This window comes from Eleginops maclovinus, chromosome 1 (assembly GCF_036324505.1).
Source record: "Eleginops maclovinus isolate JMC-PN-2008 ecotype Puerto Natales chromosome 1, JC_Emac_rtc_rv5, whole genome shotgun sequence".
NCBI classification, from domain to species: Eukaryota; Metazoa; Chordata; class Actinopteri; order Perciformes; family Eleginopidae; genus Eleginops; species Eleginops maclovinus.
In genome coordinates this window covers 13,965,416-13,984,007 of record NC_086349.1, presented here as the reverse complement: position 1 = coordinate 13,984,007, position 18,592 = coordinate 13,965,416, and the positions used below count along the sequence as shown (strand labels likewise).

General features: G+C 40.8%; 2 protein-coding genes and 1 long non-coding RNA gene across 3 annotated transcripts; 2 read left to right on the top strand and 1 right to left on the bottom strand.

Moving 5' to 3' along the window:
* Nucleotides 1-186: 186 nt before the first annotated feature.
* On the bottom strand, nucleotides 187-8,460 carry lhfpl5b (LHFPL tetraspan subfamily member 5b). The gene is made up of 3 exons (XM_063891586.1): nucleotides 8,052-8,460; nucleotides 427-666; nucleotides 187-197 (listed from the first exon to the last, which is right to left on the bottom strand). The coding sequence occupies exons 1-3, from the start codon at nucleotides 8,458-8,460 to the stop codon at nucleotides 187-189; spliced, it is 660 nt and encodes a 219-aa protein (XP_063747656.1).
* Nucleotides 4,750-7,129, top strand: LOC134871101 (zinc finger MYM-type protein 1-like). The gene is made up of 4 exons (XM_063893702.1): nucleotides 4,750-4,887; nucleotides 5,021-6,642; nucleotides 6,711-7,041; nucleotides 7,116-7,129. Exons 2-4 carry the CDS (start codon nucleotides 5,056-5,058, stop codon nucleotides 7,127-7,129), a joined length of 1,932 nt encoding a protein of 643 aa, XP_063749772.1. The 5' UTR covers nucleotides 4,750-4,887; nucleotides 5,021-5,055.
* Nucleotides 8,461-11,598: 3,138 nt separating the features above from the next.
* On the top strand, nucleotides 11,599-16,725 carry LOC134871715 (uncharacterized). The gene is made up of 3 exons (XR_010166727.1): nucleotides 11,599-11,744; nucleotides 14,444-14,628; nucleotides 16,529-16,725. It is a non-coding gene; the product is annotated as an uncharacterized LOC134871715 (long non-coding RNA).
* The last annotated feature ends 1,867 nt before the right edge of the window (nucleotides 16,726-18,592 follow it).

Below are 18,592 nucleotides of genomic sequence, written 5' to 3'. Positions count from 1 at the left end.
TTATTAGCTGTTGCAAATCAGGTACAGATTTACAATGCTTCTTTGTTTTCTTGTTTGTAAAGCAGTGAATTTTAGTAAAAAAAAAAAAAAGCTCACTACATCTAATGCAGTAAGTGAACCAGTTTGACCCGAGGATGCTTGTTCATTGCATCCGCATCACAATGCTGTCCTCAAGGTCCGAGTTCATCAGGGGTTTCCTGAAAAAGCGGGAAAACACTCTTGAATTTCTTTATTTAATGGATGGAAGATGTTTTGGTTTGTTGCCTTCTTATCTTAACTCACATTACTAACTAATTCAGCTCATATTTAGAAAGCTGTGGTAATATTTGTGTTTTTAAGCACATTTTAAGTTAAACTTTTGTAAAATGAATTGTGCATTTCGAACCAAGCTTTTGTTCCCACACAATCTTCATCTGTTTTTATTACCTGCTCCTCCCTCGACCTCAAAGTCGTCCGGCAGCAGTTTGTCCTGCCTGTTTCCGAGTGTAAAGGACAGGAGTGCCAGGAGGAGGGCGTCAAGGATGCTGATGATGGCCAGGATGTAGGCCCAGCGCACCGTACAGTTCCCCAGGCTGTACTTATCCGTCCTCTGGCCACACATCCTCTTCACCTCCGGAGAGTCCCAGCCATCTGGGTAGATCATGCAGCCCATCACCATCAACGCAGCTGCGGGGGAAGAAGAACACTGAAAAGGTGCAGCCTTGCAATAATTACCCCTTGAGTGCTCTCACTTTGCAAAATAATTTTAAAGTTATTCTGAGCCCCCAGCGCAGTATAAAGCCTAACGTAGCCCCATAAAGTGCAAAGGTTTCATTTATTTATGGCACAGCAGCAAATGATGCTCAGCGGGGCCGTTTGAATGATGTACTGTTAGGAAAATTCTTAAATGTTAAATGCTCTTCATTTGCTAAAGTGTCCTCTGGATTTTTGCCACAGTTACTTTACGAATTTAGATACAAACCTGAATGTTGAGGTACTTTACTTGTGTTTTACTTGAGAATTTCCTTATAATAGTTTGTATTTAAAGTTTAAAAGCCCCTACATTTCATTTGTTTAATTTTAAAATCCACCACATTGACATAACATTTTTTAGTTTAAAGTTAATTTGACAAACAAATCAACAGTGTCTGTTTGGGGCTTCAGGTGTCTATGAGAGCAGACAAAAAGACATATTTCTGTAAAATTCTCAGATGGTTTTGTTTCAATAAGTGAAGCAAAAGGAGCAAAAAATATGTTTTATTTCACAGAAAGATTAGAGAAAGGTTTTCATTTTAAATAAACAAATTCATGTAAAAGACTCTGTGTATTATTTTATTTATATACCTCTCTTAATTCTGCTAACACATTGCTGTGTCAGTTTTGAAAATACTGACACAAGTACTTTAACTAAGGATATTTTGTTGATAATACTTCTGATAATACTTAATTTGGCTTGTTTCCTCGTCCCTGGTGTGTCTGAGGTGTGAGTTTAGATCAGTTCAAAACAGCAACACCTGATCTTGTTACTTGTAACCAATCCTCCATCAGAGGTGTCAGAGTCTGAAACCGGATCCCTTATTGGCTTCACAGTGCAGAACAACACATCCAGTACAAACACACACCTGTGTGAAACCAGAGAGGCGAGAAGACGAGTTCATCAGCTCACACTCATCCTTTAGACCAGGGGTGTCCAAATTACGGCCCGCAGGCCATTTTGAATCGGCCCTCAGCAAATTCTAAAAGTATAATGGAATATGGCCCACAAATTAAACTTTTCCTTGTCTTATATTGTACTTCTCAAATATATATGTTCAAATATATTGATGAGCCCAATTTTCAAATAAATTCAGTCATTTAGAATTTAAAACATTTGTTAACAAATCTTAATTGGGAAAAAAACCCAATCACTTATTTCTATAACAAGCTTGAAATGTAACCTTCATATTTACTCTTATTATAAGCAATCTGAGGCTTCTGTTTTAAGGAATGAGCTGCCAACTAAATAAATGACACCCTGAAGAGAGATGGGATGTAGGCAGTTTTTTCCTTAAACCATTTGAAAGTATCGCGCATTATTCACCTACATTTGATTTGTTTTGCTAACTTGTAACTTAAGTTATGAGGCAATATTCACCTCTATAAGTGACCCAGCTCTCCGTATATTTTTCTGTATGTGGCCCTTGGTGAAAAAAGTTTGGACACCCCTGCTTTAGACCCACTGAGGCTTTTCAGAGTTTTGGTGGTCAGGTGCTAAAGTTTAGTGAAGCTTAGATAGGTTTTGATGAATGTGTACTTTCATGTAAAAATGTGGTCTTTAATTTAATAATAAGATGCTGAAAATGAAGCAACTATGGTTTTCATAAAGTAGTAAAAGTGGTTTACTTCCATCCATGGACTGTGTAACCTTAGACATTAACGCTCAATATGAAAAGAAAAAGACTCTCAAAACATTGATCAATAGTTAACCTTTTGGTTACATAAGCACTTTAGGTCTGTACTAGCACAACAAAAAAAATGTGATGATTTTCAGGTATCAGTACAGTGTAATTACAGTCGATATCTTTCAGCATCACTCATTTTAAATAAAGTATCAGTCTTGTACAACACAATAAAATGGGATCAAAACATTCTGCAATCAAATAATACAAACAAAAAAATATGATGTACTATAAATATCATGAATATAATATAAGTACGTTTAACAAATTGTAATTGTGTAATAGGCCTGATCCTTATATACATTTTGTATCCTAACTAGTGCAAGTAATATATAATGTACTCCACTACATTTTTTGGATATATTCAGTTACTGTGAAGTTTCAGATAATAATACAAAATCATCAAATATTTTATCATGTGTTAATATACTGTAGGTTGATATTTTATTGATCCTTTTTTGAGTTTCACAAAATATAGTAAAACATAGCTCCACCTTTACCAGATGCACATTAAAGTCATCAGCACGTCAAAGGCACTGGCGTAAAGTATACCCCCGCAGCCCCCGCGAGGCGGGGGGGCCCCGGCCCCCCTCATATGAGAACGGGCCCCCTACCTCTATACCCCAAAGCGGCCGCCGACAGCATGTTAGATTTCTACTAGAGCGGCCGCGGCCGGCCGCAATTTTGAAAGACACTACATGAAATAATACTGCGCCAGTGGATACATGAACAACTTACTTTTATTTTGAAACCCGGAAATTGGGTGTGTTGTCATTGACTTTTCTGAAGTATTTCTTAGCTAAACCTCGCTACTGACTGTGACTGATCGCCTGAAGATTACAGTGTTTCAGATGCCGTCGTGGCTAGCAATCAGAGCAGACACATCTCTTCTCACAGGATGAGACCGTATTTTTGTGCACCAATGATGACAAATCATCACGTTTGTATGGCAGTGATGTAAGAAAAGTCTAAATAAAAAATACCTATTCAAAATAGTAATATTAGTATCCTCCTGTTTGCTCTGACTAGCTAAAGTCTTCGTATGTCGCAGAAGTGTTGGTTTATAACTAGCACAGCCTCATCGTTCTCTAAATTGGTAAGACATCGCCAGATCAACGACATTTGAATGGATTGTAAACCCATGGCACTTTTATGTTCAGCGATATGTAACATTTAATTATTGGTCTGTATGGGACGTTCAAAAAAGCTAATTTTCGCGTTACCGCTTATGGAAATGTCTGTCACTTCGTGACTTTTGCAACCTCCAAAGCAAGCTCCCGCGTCTGTGGGTGAAAGCTATTTTGTGCACAAGTAACAACGATGGTAATCAGATGTGTTTTCTGTTTATGAAAGTCTGAAGAAACGTATTTTAAAATGTTTTATCGTTCGTCATCTCACTTTTCATGCCTAGTTTGCCAGCAAACTTGCTAGCTTGTCTTGTATTTACTTGTCTTAGACTGAGGTAATATTAGTCTGATGAGTTCGAGGTTGATACTAGCTAGCTATTGAATGCATCAGCCTCATCGCTTACTAAACTGATCATATTTAGATAAATGTATAGATAAACATGTATAGTTAAAAAAAACTGTGAAAATGAGTCACTGTTTCATTCTCACTTCTAATTATTCTTCGTTTGTGTCTACTAGTACAAGTTATTCAAATACTCTCCATTCTTTTTTTTTAGCTGTAAGCTCATTGTAAAAGCAGTAGCTGTGTTGTATACAGCTTTCCCGGGCCGCTAGGGGGGGCCCGTGTTCGTCTCCCGATATGATTCAATGCACGAAATATGCGATCTAATATTACGCGCCATTTCACCGCAGAAATGAAGCGCACCAGAGAAAAAAGTGGTGCTCAAAAGCGACAAAACAAAAAGAAAAGAGATGAATTTACATCCACACTGCCCAAAATTTCATCTGTTTTTGGGAGAGTGCAGCCTAACTCTCCACTTCAGGATGCACAATCAGGTAGGGTCGTGGAAAAAAAAAACTAGCGCAGTTACAGTAAAACGAGGCAGTGGCCTGAGGCAGCCTCTAGCCTCCACTAGCCTCCATGCAAGCTAAGCATCAAAGTTACGTTTTGTATTGAAAAGAAGTAAATAACATGTGACAATTAAACAAAGAGAAAAAAATACTTAAGTAAAACGTCTAATTGTTTCTCTCATTTAAAACGCAAGGGAATTGGATTTTCATCCATCCGTCCAGAAATGTCTTAAGCTAACATGTAGGCCCCTACAGCTCCCTCGTAGGCGTCTGTGTTAAAAACTTGCGGAGAATTTGTGACATGGCCGTGAGAACCCAAAATAAGTTCTGAAATGCAATCGGACTCTTCAAAGGGTTAGCAGCAGACGAGGAGGGAGGGATCGCTGCGCATCAGACAGACGCTGAAATCACAGGCGCATGCCCTTCTGCATCGGATGAGGAAGATGCCGTGCATCGGGTGGCTGCTGATGGCAGAGATAGGCATACCGCAGGTGAGGCTCTGGCTGTGCCGTTGACTCTTCTTCATAAAGACAAAGCATCAAAGTTGTTGTTTTTTATTATTGAAAAGCAGTAAATAGCCTGTGGCAATTAAATAAAGAGCCTGAAAAGACGCTGAAATCACAGGTGCATCGGATGAGGGAGGAGATGCCGTGCATCAGATGGCTGCTGATGACAGAGATGCGTGTACCGCAGCCGCAGGTGAGGAAGATGTCTCTGGATGTGCCGTTGACTCTTCTTCAACTGAGGGAGAGACCATTACGGGGCCTGAAGAAGAAATCCGGGACAGCGAGAATGTTGGGAGTGGGACTTCTTCTGATCTTGAATGCGCTGTTGATAGGCCTTCTGATCCTTACCCTAGTGACAGGGCTAATTTCCCTGTTGACATCTCTGACAGTGATGTTAAGAGATCGATTATAAAGCAGGGGCCATGCAAATACGAAGGCCCCTATCCGAGGGATGCTAGAGGCAGGTGCTTTTCTAAAGAGTACTATAACCGTGTGTCCAAGAAAGGTACACAGATATCACGCAAATGGTTGTGTTACTCTCCTAAAATGGATCGTGTGTATTGCCAGTGTTGTTGGTTGTTTGGTGACAGAACGTCTGTGGGCCATAATTTGGCATGGACAACCGGGATTAATGACTGGCAAGGTCTTTCGCGGAAGATCAGAGAGCACGAACATGCCCGTTGCCACTTGTCAGCCTGTGTTGTGTATGATACATGGCAGCAAAATGTAACCATCGACGAAAGGATTTCATCTGATTTCAAAAGTGAGGTTAGTTTTTGGTCAGATGTTTTAAAAAGGATTGCTGACGTTACATTAACCCTTGCGTCCTGTAACTCCGCTTTCCGTGCGCACCACGAGAAACTAGGAGAAATCAATAATGGAAACTTTCTGGCCCACATCGAACTCCTTGCGCGTTACGACCCCGTGTTGGAGAAGTTGATCAGAAGTAAAAGTAAAATCAAATACTTAAGCCCAAAAATTCAAAACGAGATGATCTCAATCATGGCACAAACTGTCTTAGACGAAATAGTGAAAGAAATCCATGAGGCAGAATTTTATTCGGTCATATTAGACACAACACAAGACATTTCCAAAGTGGATCAGCTAAGCCAAGTGCTCCGCTATGTCACGATTCCTAAAGATGACAATGATGTGCCCTCAGACGTGCAAATTCACGAGAGTTTCATGGGTTTCCATTCAGTCCACGACCAAAGCGCACACGGCTTAGAAAAAATTATTCTCGAGCTGTTAGAGATGAAAGGAATCTCGGTCAATAAATGCAGAGGACAGGGATACGATGGCGCAGCCACAATGAGCGGGGTCTACTCTGGCTTACAAAAAAGAATCTCGGATAGGGAACCAAATGCAATGTACGTTCATTGCGCTTCTCACAATCTAAATCTAGTTTTAAACGATGCGTGCCAGAATGTGGCAAAGGTGAGAGCGTACTACGATACAGTAGAGAAACTGTATGACTTCTTCAGCGCAAGCATTAAACGTTGGGAAATTTTGGAAGTGCAGTTCAAAGTGGCAGGGCAGCCAACTCTTAAACGTCTATGCCCGACACGTTGGGCATCCAGAAATGATGCGGTGCGCGCCCTTCGGTTTCGTTACCCAGGCGTAATGAAAGCGCTCACTAAAATATCCCTGCTGTCCAAAAAACCCAAAGAACGCGCGGAGGCCACTGGTCTCAAAGCCAGCATGGAAAATTTTGAATTTGTGTTTCAAACGGTCATACAGGTAAAATTCTTGAGTCAGTCCACATTGTTTCCCAACATCTCCAAAAACAAAACGTGGACATACTACAGGCAAGCCAGTATCTCTCAAGTGCGTCTGACAGCCTTGCGTCACTCAGAGGTGAATATGACAGCCTCAAAGAAGCTGCCCAAGACCTGGCCAAATTGCGGGGTATCTCTCCTGTATTTCCCGAGAAACGCAACAGGCGTACGAAAACCTATTTCGACGAATTGTGTGAGGACGAAAGGCTTACGAATGCAGAGGAGAATTTTAAAGTGTCGGTCTTCTACGCCACTTTAGACATAGTCGTTGCGCAGGTGGGTCGCAGGTTTGAAAGCATGCGAGAAGTGGCACGAAGGTTTGGGTTTTTACGCCCCGAGGAACTCATCTCGAAATCCGATGGTGAGTTATATGCATCAGCAAGTACTCTGGCTGCGCAATATAATGACGACTTATCTGCTGATTTTCCTGATCAGATCCTGTCATTTAGAAGCGCATTTACTACCCGCTCTAAAAGAAATTGAACGTGGTGGGGTACAAGATTTGGCACGCACTCTCTTTGTGAAACACAGTTCCATATTGTCCAGTCTGCCTGACGTTGCCACAGCTATAAAATTGTTCTTGACCATACCCGTAACCGTTGCAACAGCAGAGAAGTCGTTTTCTAAACTAAAATTGATAAAAACATACTTGCGAAGCACTATGTCGCAAGATAGGCTACGTGGCCTAGCCATCATTTCTATAGAGAACAGGCGCGCTCGCAAGTTAGATTTAAACGGTGTGGTTAGAGACTTCGCTCATAGGTGCGCTAGGAGGAGTGCCCACATATACTCGTATCCAAAGATGTAAATGCTCTGTTTATCATCATTAATGTTACTTTTATTGCTGACTGTTGTTGCTGACTGTTTCATTGTTAGAATTATATGTAATAAATGGATTGGATAGCCTACTCTGTGTACAGAATATTAATGGGTTAACAAAACATCTATATAGGCCTATGGATTAAATGGGCATGGGATGTCAGGGGCTGAGTTGCAGCATCTTTTTCACTATTTTATGCAATCAAAACACACACACACAGGCCTATATATATATTAGGATATATATATAAAGAGAGAGAAGTAGGAGTAGGCTAGTAGTAAGGAGGCCGTGGCAGGTGGCGGTGGGGGGCCCCAGTCTAAGTACCTGCAGGGGGGCCCCAAGTGCTTGTGTTACGCCAGTGGTCAAAGGATTAGCAATTATAGTTCAATAATATCATATATTTAATATAATGGATCGTTGTTGTCAGTACTTTTTACTTTCTACACTGTATTTTTGCAAATATTACTCAACTAAAAGTAAAAGATATTAGTTATAACTTCTTCCACAGCTGATTATTTTAACCACAGGAGATGACGCTGGTTTTACCTTACCTGAGGCCAGCTGCATCCACGCGCAGATCTTATACACGTTCCCGGCGTTGCAGAAGAAGAACAAGCTGAAGCAGACCATGGTGCCAACGATCAGCAACATGGAGGTCCCCACGAAGAACATTGCGGTCCTGAAGGCCGGAGAAGGGATGGAGGCGAAGTCCAGCACGCTGCCTTTGCAGGTGAGCTCCGATGTGAGCGCGTTACCGATGCAGTAGTGGAAAAGGCCGAAGTATCCGGCCTGCGGTGTATTTACGCTGTCCCCGATCCAGTACGGCTGGATGAAAACCACCATGGTAATGATGACGAAGCAGATGGTGAACACGGCCCACATGACGCCGATGGCTCGAGAGTTTCTCACATAGTTAGTGTGGTAGATTTTAGCAGCTTCCTGGGCAGGAAGCAGATCCATGTTGGCGAACTTCTCTTAAATATCTCTTAAATAGTCTTCAATAACCATTTCCCCACAAATTTAACTAAATCCACCTTTCCTGAGTCTTTAAACTCGCTACACACAAAGACACACAAACACACACACACCTGCTGATGTGGCTGCTCTGCATTGAAAAACCTGGCTCAGGACTCAGCACCCTGGACAGCATCCTCACCTCTCTAATTAATGACGTGCCTCTGACGTCAGAGATTGGGTAACTTAATACTTTCTTTATTGTAAAATAAAAAAAACACGATTTTGTTATTTTAAGAGTGAATGTAACCTCATTTGATATACATCTTTCTTAACTTGTAACTATCTTGTTACTGTTTAGGCAAATACGTAAAATCACTTTTGATAAAAACGAACTCATAGACAACCACACAAACTATATCAAAAATATATTTAGGCTGTGCTTTGATATTCTCATTGAAGTTGTACTGTTTTGTTTTTGCTAAACAAACTTATTATTCTCCTATTTCTTTTTAAAGTGTCGTAATGTGATATTTATTGGATTCTGCCTGACAGTTTGCTGAGGTTTATGATGCACAGGAGCTTAAAATAAAGGTCTGCAGATATCAAATTCAATATCCTTCTTATTGGGGAGCTGCTTATCTTGAAACTTGGAAACTGCCAGTGGCAGGAACAGAATAAGGATTTTATTTTTGATGAATTAAAAGAAATCCTCACATGGACAGGTTATAGATTTTGATTGTTGTTATAGAGGGTGTTGGGGATTCAGTGACTGAGAGATTAGAGATGGCACAGATGTGCAAAAACTTACATGAGCATTTTCAAAACACAAAGCACACTCATGTTTGCCAACGCCAGCTGGTCTGTGAGGTTTCATACCAAAGCAAAGATCTGTTTCTTGCAGTCGCTGCTGTTCAGGAGTTTTTGTTTTTCCATTTTAATTGCCCCTCTTAGGGGCTGATAAATGATTGTATTTATCACCTGAGTTAAGATTTTGGGCAAACAAATCGAAATCTCATTTGCTGCAGTCCTATTTTCTAATTTCTCATTTAAATTGCTCTTGTGTTGGCATGCTTTAATTCTAACTCACAGTGTCCTTTGAAATGCAACTGCACATATGGTTTCACTTGGTGTATGTTTCTTTTTGTGCCATATTCAGTTATGGATGACAACTTTGGCTTGAGGCTGACAGGGGGCAGCCGGACAGAGCATGCCACCATCTGGACCCTTCACCCTGCAGTCAGTGCTCACAACAAGGAGCTTGAGGGACTACTACGTGACACTCTGCCATGTGAAGAAGTAGTCAGGAATAAGCGACTGTCCCACATCTCCCACAGGCTCCCTGGCGGCTCCCCGCAGCTCAGGAGAGACCATCAGTTTCAGGCAGGGGGGTACTAGAGAGGGAAACATGAGAGAGAAAGAGGGACAATCACATCTTAGATAAATAGACTAATCAAACTCAAGTCTGTGGTTCGATAGAGGGAAAATGTGGGGGAGCTGCTTTTGAGTGCTTCTCTAATGAGTAATCCCTGATATATGTGACAGCCTCTGACTCTCTCGTCAAGATTTCAGTCAAGCCTGCTGTTTCTTCAGAGATACGGAGAGGAGAACGGATTGCAAACATCTTTGTGGGAAGCATAGCAGAGGACGGACAGTTTGTCAAGGCTTCATGCACACACATATATATTTTACACTTTTAAGAGGCTTAACTTTTTGATTTGGTCTTCATTTGTTTTCTGAAATAAAACCTTGTTTCAGGCTTAATTTAAAGTCAATATAATTGAAGCCTGTAGCAGCATAAAATCAAAAAATCCACTTATGTTGCACTCAGAGCCTCTGGTAATCAATTAAAATATAAAACTATATCTGTTTTTCAACCAGAGCAGCGCTGCATTATTAAAGCTCCCAAATGAAGATGAAAGTGATATCTTAGGGTTGATTAGCTCTGCTAGTTGAACAAAAACCCCTTTCTAAACGTTTTATGATTGCACACCCTTTGTTACCCCTCCACAGACAGGATTTGGCAATTGTATAAAAATAAAGATGTTTACTGAGTTACCATTTCCCATACATATTCCACAACAGTCAAACAGTCGAATAAATACCTGCAGCTCTGAAGAGTGTGGTTATTTCAGTAAATGCAAAATGGTTTTGGAGTATACAAAATTTAAACAAATAATAAACTGAAAGAGTAAAGCATTTAACACATTACAATTGTAGGAAAACACAGGAGCACAGTTAGATTACCACAAACCCATTGAAGTGAATCTGAGGATTGCGGCTCTCGTGGGGCCCACGGGGCTCTTAGACAGTTTCTTTGTGTGTTTGGGAATCTGTTCTGGATATGCCCCTTATCCAAGTTATATTCTGTTGCCAAATGTGGATTTACTCACGAACCTAGTGAAAGAAAACTGGAAGAAAATCAACACAAACTCCTGACTTCAGAAAGCCTGGGAGATGGCATTGTGTGTGTTTCAACAATTCACTGAATCAAAGCTGTTCAAAGCTCTTCTGCCATCTTTATTTTAGACCACAGGGAATCAGGTTTGTTTATCCGTTTGTTCAATAACTCCTGTTCCTCGCTGATGTTCAGAGACGCAGTTAAAACTATCTGTGCAGAGTTTTGAAGAGAGGGGTGTGTGAATATTTTTATCTGACTCTCTGCAAACTGATATGACAGAAACTAAATAAAAGATGTGTTTTGGACTTTGGAAAAGACACAAATAACAATTGTTACAAAAGAGGATTAATCTATAAGGAAAGGGTCTAAAGGAGAAGATAAGGATTAATGTTAAACTGAGATGTTTCTATAGTTAAAACTCTTTTCAAATCAAACCTCATTTTTATAGCACTTTTTATACACAAAAGGTAACAGAAAAGCTTTACAAACCACATCCAGAAATAAATACTACGGACACTAATGATAGCTAGGCCCAAGACCAAGAGCTTTAAAAAACAAAACAAGTATTTTACAATCAATTGCAAGGCTCTATCTCTGGTGCACTATGATGTTTCGTCAGGCCTAACCTCACACAGATACCACTGGTCAGGTGATCAGGGTCACAGGTGTGAGTGGGCGTCACCTCGGGAACAAGGAAGAGACATTTTGGGGTGGGGCTAAAGGAGATGTTTTTGGAATGACGGTGGGAGGTAATGGAATCTAGCATCTATTTAGCTAACTGTTAGTGTTGCACTTTATACATCTGAAGTGATGAAGGAAATTACATCTGTTGATCAGAGGACTGGACATCAAGCCAAAACCGGATTACGAGATCCTAATACTACATCCTGTGAGTTTGACTACTATTTATTAATTATGTACTTTCTTTTCCATTTAAGTGTATGGACATGTTGGTTGGATTATGCGATCATTTTGAGGACAGATGTTATGGACATTCTGATATTTTTCTTGTGAACGACTTTGGGGCATTGTGTTCTTCGTAAATTGATCTGAAACAAGTTTATTTTATAAGCAAGTTACCTCTCCTCCTTGTTTTGTCGTGATTGAATTCATTTTCACACACAGTATCACTGTAGCTCTGATTCATGACTGCAGCCAGGCTAAAAAACGAAAATCGATTGTTATAGTAGTGATTGAACCGACTTTAGTTTGTATGGCTCGTAGCTTTATGTTTTTGGTTCAAACCGATCAGTGTTCTTTTTTAGCATAAAAGTTCTCGTACTGTTACTCGTTAGCTTTTTAGTGCTTTGTGCAGCTAGACAAACAATTAAGTTAACTTCTGCTACAGTTTCTGTATTGCAGTTTTTAATGGCCAACATGCTGATATCAATATCTCTGTTATAGGCTCATTACAGTTTTTAAGCTTTAGTAAATATTGTAGTTACCATATTATCATTGTTCCCCCTTAAACAGCGTCATGCCATCAAAACCAAACAATAAGCAAAGCATCAGGGAAGTTTTAATTGGACAATTATTCTTCAGTGTTCATATAATTGTAAAAAACATACTAAAGCCTTTAATGTTATTTTCCAGAACTTTATCAACTGTAATGAGTAGACAAACAAATATTTGAACCATTCATAACCTTAACAACTTCACACTCCATGCATTCTGGATGCAACCTGGGATCCAAGCTTTAGTAAACAAGTGTATATGTTTTGTACACAGGCAACACATGGCAGACTTGCTCAAGCAGTTTAATTGCAGCAGTTATTAAAAGGATGTCTTTGAGTTTCCACCAGCTGGGACAAACCTGCAGATTGTCACTGCTTTATAGGTATTAATGTTTATAAATGTATTCAGTCACACACCACTAAACCTCTCCTGCTCCTTTGTAAATGGGCCAGGTCTACTTCCTTGGTTGATCATATTTCATTCCATAATCCAATACTAGGTGTGTGAGCTGTTGTAAAATGGCCTGTGGCACTTCTAATAACCTTGGCAGCTTTATTACATTTATAGCCAACTTTCATCAAATGAGCGACATGCTTATTCCGTGATGTGATTATGTCTGCCGCTGAGGCGGGGAGCAGAGTGCATCATAATGTTTTTCTGGATATGTGAAAGATATTCTATCATCATAAGCTTTTTTATATTATATATTATTCCCTTATGTTATATGGCTCATCTTCCTTCCCACCTAAGTGTCTGCATGTCTTTGTAAAAGATGCTTTGGATTCATAACAAACAAGATTTAGATGCCAATGCCAATTAAAGATGAAGAAGTTTTTCATCTCACTATGAACCATCTTTTAAACTCACGTATTTCTGTTATGAGTGACCCAGGGCAGGGTGATGGCTGAGCATAATTAGATTCACTTAGTCTTCTCTACTTTGTATTCAGTTTAATAAACCACTCCAATCAGTATTCAGGAGGGCAAACTCTCTTGTATCTATCCCTTCATTTCTATAGTTTTAATCTCACCGACTTTGTGCATACTGTAATATCCCTATAAACACTCCCTGGTGTTGCATCAATAACCTTCACCCTCAGCTGTACTGTGGCTTTTGTTTCCCTGTAACAACAATGTTTGAAGATAATGAGCTCTGTGACTTTGGTGCAGGTGTTGAAATGGCTGCTGAGGCTCTGCTCATGAAAAGTGATGAGTACCCACATTTCTGTGCTCCTCACACAGGCTTCTCCTTGCCTCTCTGATGGCTGACCCTGCACTAGTATCGTATTTCCTTTATTACTGCACCGCAGCTTCATGGATGCTAGTCCAGCTGGCTCTTTTCTTTCATCCCACTTCTGTTAGAAACACCATGGTTTGGCAGCCTATCCAGAGCTCAGCCAGACGGATCTTGTTAGAGAAAAGAGCACAATGGGCTTTCACACCCTCAGCAACCAAGCATTGCAGTATTTAAGATAACAGTGAGGCATCTGCAGAGGAATTCTTGGAACGTGTGATTGATGTCACACTAATGAGACTATTCCGATCACAGATGTCCTGATTTATGCTATAAATAAGTACATAAATAAAACACAGATAATAACTCAAAGTGGGGTTTCTCTTTCTCTTATTGCATTGATGAAAACAACTTTTATTAGCCGCGATTGTCCAAGAGGGGGCAGTATGCCATTAAGGGTACTGAGTCACTTATCAGCATGTATGCACACAGGACACATTAAGAGTCTGCTCCTCCCATACCTCCTCTAAAACAGTTTAGACATACTGTTTATATAGTATATTTTCATGCACACTCCCTTGCAATAGACTGGAATAATAATTTTCAAAACCAAAATTACCTTTAGAGATTCATTTAAGGTTGGTTTTTGTCTTGCAAGGTGTTCCTGTGTTATCTTTTGATGTTCAAAAGGACCTTAAGTGTATTTTATAAATCCTTTGTGGTGTACTGTTCTTTGAAGAAGCTTCTGAATCCTCCAGACTGACTATATTAATGTTCAACATCATTAATCACATTAATTTTCATATCCAAACACCTTTAAGTCTCTGAGTCACCCCCTCCCTGTCTTTCTTTCCCATTTGGATTTGTGAATCATGTGTTTACTCTTTGGATGTCTTGCAGATTCTGGGTTTGCAGCCAAGCTTGTGTGTGAACATGAAAACAAGTGTGCGATGGGGTCATCGTTCAGTCCTTCTGACAGACTGAATCCCTGTGAAAACACTGCAGCCGCCTGTACCCAGCTGCTATAACGGTGCAACGACACCCGCTTCATTTCCAAGTCGCACGCACGCTGCATGAGATATCAGGTAGGGGTGCAGGTATGCAAGGACACGCTTGGCAGGGAGGCATATTTATCTCAGAGGGCGAATCTCATCGTTATTCTTTTCTTTCCTACCCTCTTAAGACCTGAGACTCTGAACCTTGACTATGTGTGTATACTCCCACATGTATAATATCAGAGGCCCTCCAGTGATTTAAAGAAAACACACCTATAATTTCAATCATGATGTGCTGCGCCCTTTTGAAATGTCACCAAACGTCTGTCAAGTGCTGTGAAACAGAAGCAAGGGTAGCCGCCACACAGCAATCGTCTGTTTGTGGTTTGTCAAGTGTTCACTTTTTGATTGTCACCGCATGTGTCTGTGAGGGCGTTTGTTTCTCTCAGTGTATGTGTCAGTGATGCTCTAGCTGTTCATATAACGTTGTAGCAGAAGTGATAGGAAGGAGGATTTTTCCGTTCTTGACGGTAACATTTGCGGCAGTGGAATGAGAGCTGCAGGGAAACTCTTGCTGTTAATTGGACTGTGAAGGTTTTTTACTGCAGATTCAGCCCACCCTCCATGTCTCTCTCCCTCTGCATGTTCACACCACAGGTGATAAAAGGGTTGTAGTCTACAGCATCAGTTAATTTATGATCTCTATGGCCATGTCCCAAATCCATAGATGTACTGTATTCCGCCTGTGCGGCAAAATATTAATAATATACACAATTTGCTCTTACCAAACAAGAAATCTGCGTATTTCACCATTTTGAATTGGTTCACCTCTAAATGATGCCCTTTGGAGTCAAGAGATGTGGTACACAGCAGCCTCTTGCTTTCTTGTCTTCTCACACACTTTGAAGAAGGCTGCTTAGATGATCCAAACAAACACTATTTGCATGAAACACTGATGAAACAGAGACGGGTGATGATGCCAGTTTATGTAAATGGCCTTTTGTTATCCTGGAAGAGAGTGACTGGATAGCCATTAAAAAGCATTTGCTGGGAATCCAAAAGTGCTTCTATTCCATCAGTATTTCAGAATAATATGTGTTTTAAGTAAAGTTACCCCTTGAACCCTGGAAGTACAGTTTGTCTTAACTTTTTGGGCTGATTTATTACAGCAATGGAGGTGCAGGCAAAAAAAACATCCTAGTTTTAAATCACCTCACACTCCTAAGCATTTAGCCATTAACTGTTTCTCTTTTACCGCCAAAGAAAGGAGAGGTGCTCCATCACATATAGCAGTGGCTGCGGCAACACACTGGACAGCATGAATGGGGGCATAACGACTGTATCTGGAGCTTGCTGACCCAGAGCAAGTCTTTGATGTTCAGCTGTCTGTTTCTTTCAATCACAGACATGTAATCTAGGTGTTTGAATTTGTGCATCCAGGTTCTCAATCCTTTTTGGGCATCTAGACTACAAGTTGCTCAAAGAAACACAAACTGAAGAAATGTCAGATTTTCCAAGAGGGGTATACATGAAGGGAATGAAAAGGCATTGACTGTCTATGATGGACTTGTGGGATTGCATAAAGTGTATCTAAATAATGAGTCCGCACACTTGTGATTGAGGTTTAAGAGATTTTATTTGTTTCTACAATAGAACAAAGCAGCAGAAATACAACAACAAGAGATAAAAAGCAGCTTGTGCCGGTGAAAAAACCCTCTGGGCCAATAGGAGAAATTTTACCTCGATGAGCATTACAAGCAAATACTTAAGTCATAAAATCAACAAAGGTTGAAGCGTGCTTCTTCTTCCTTACCTGAAGGCTGGTTTGATAGTGAAGGTGAGCGAGTTGCCACTTCATGTTGGCAGCTGCTGGTGGTGGGGTGTTATGGAATAGCTAAGAGGGTTAAAGACTGCTGGTGGTAACGACACCACAGCAGGCCTGTGTGGCTACCCGCTCTCGCCACTGATGACTTTTTTTCTTTCTTCCCAGGCAGTGATAACATCCCCGGGCCCCTGTGAGCACGTGGAGCCCATCAGATCCTCAAATCAAGCTGCTCCTGTAATGAGGAAAACCATAATGGCAAATCTTGCTCTGAGCATCCTCTGGTTGTGATGGCTGCACCAGAGGGCATGTGCACAGAGAGCGGGCTGCTTCAGCTGGCGAGCAGCCTTTCCTCATTATCTAGATGTGAGTGTATGAGGGGCGAGTAAGGCACATGGTGTGCAGTCACATTAATCCTACTGTCTCATGTACAGGTCTACTCCAGAGACACAGCTCATGGCCTCGCATGCTGATGCTCTCAGGATGACAACAACTCCTGTCCTCACTTATTCGACACAGTGGCATTTAAACACACACCCCTGGAAATTTGTACCCTGTCATTTTCTACTTTCCTGGCAGTTACCTTTTTGATAATTTTCGTGGGTGTGTGCTGTAATGGTAGTCCTCCTTTGCAGCTCCTGCTCAGCGGTACTTCCCTGCACATGATCTCTGTGTGGGAGGAATCCTGATATGTCTCCTCAGTGAGCCATTGCTGGTGCCCGCTGTGAGTCTTATCCAGCAACGCTAACATATCACTGCTGTGTATTCATTTCCACCCATACTGCACACAGTGCACAGGGGAAAAATGCAATGATTTGCATGGATATAGCTTTGAGAGAACACTGTGATTAAAGTCCCTCCCGCACACATTGGAAAGCAAACTTTGATTAGGGGTGGGAGGGAAAAAGCTCCAGGCATGGCAGGGGCAGGAGGCCGCAGTGGTGCAGCAGCATTTACGATTGGACCCGATGCTTGTTGAACAAATAGATGAGGTCAAGATCCTTTGGGAGGTGCTCGCTTCTGCTCTCCCCAAAGGTTGTCTCATCCAGGGTAGGGATTCGACTCACTGAATCAGTTTTTATTAAGCATCTAAATCATTCTTATTTCATTAAAGATGAGCAGTGGAGCCGCTAAGTTTCAGACAACACAAACTAAATTGCTTCAGCTGTATCCTGAAGTAGAATGATTTGTGGGCGTGTTGCTGATGCATGAAAAAGCTGAACTGGATAATTTGGAGGATGATGTGGCCTGGGATTCGGTGGTGAACAGATGATATATTTTTCAGGCTCCCTGCCTCGGAGGGGACTCAATACATTATCATTTATTGATTGAGGCTGGACATTTTAACGTTTTTGGGCAGCAATTATGAAGGGATTTCTTGCAATTTGGCTCCTAAAAATAGATTGTACCTCCCCAGAGGCTCTCAATCTCTCACTATCTTTGTGAGAATCATTAATATATAAATCTCCATAGAGCTGGAGATGTGCTGACTGATGAGTACCTGTGGGTTAATCAGTAGGTGAAAATGTTGTCGTCACAGGTAGAAGTACAAAAAAGTGTGTTAAATTTCTTTCTGGAGAACAGAGGAAGGGCCTGTCAAGTTTCTGTTGCTTTTGTTTTTCTCGCTGACATTTTACATTTTTTTGCGTTTGAAGTTTTCCCAACCTTTTTTTTCATTAAACCCCTCGGCCCGTCTGTTTCACTCAAGCTTTATACTGGAAAAATAACAGGTCTCATTTCAATTTATATTACTTTCCAGGAGAAAATGTGTCTCTTTCTGGTTTTGTAGATTGGGTTTGTTTCTGAGTCTTTTTACCGTACAGAATATTTTTGGGGAACTGTCTCCATCCTCCCCAGTTGAACTTTATAACTCATGGAGTCTGATCTTCGTTGCCAAAAGCTTACACTTGGGAGGATTTCATGCTTGTAAATCAATTTCATATTGAAGAGGAGACTTGACCTCACTGAAGCTGCTGAAAATAACCTGCAATTTTAAAGGTCTATCGACCAATTTAACGTGTCAAATTCAATTTACCGGTCGCAGGGAAAAGTCAACATTATCGCCAAACAAGAATGTTAATACTGGATGTTTGTGCTAAGCCTCATATTAGAGTCACCAACAATGTTCTTTTTTTGTTTTTAGGTTCAATGTCAACCTTATTCAATTCTAGCTTATTACATTATTTATCATACAAAGTTTTGTGGTGGAGGACAAGGCTTTGAACATAATTC

Bases quoted from the DNA above. Each gene is read 5' to 3' on its own strand.
- LOC134871101 (XM_063893702.1), top strand. From the start codon at position 5,056: ATGGCTGCTGATGACAGAGATGCGTGTACCGCAGCCGCAGGTGAGGAA. The intron at 6,643-6,710 runs GTAAAATTCTTG...GACATACTACAG, and splicing joins TGTTTCAAACGGTCATACAG to GCAAGCCAGTATCTCTCAAG.
- lhfpl5b (XM_063891586.1), bottom strand. From the start codon at position 8,460: ATGGATCTGCTTCCTGCCCAGGAAGCTGCTAAAATCTACCACACTAAC. The intron at 667-8,051 runs GTAAGGTAAAAC...CTTCCCCCGCAG, and splicing joins GTGGATGCAGCTGGCCTCAG to CTGCGTTGATGGTGATGGGC.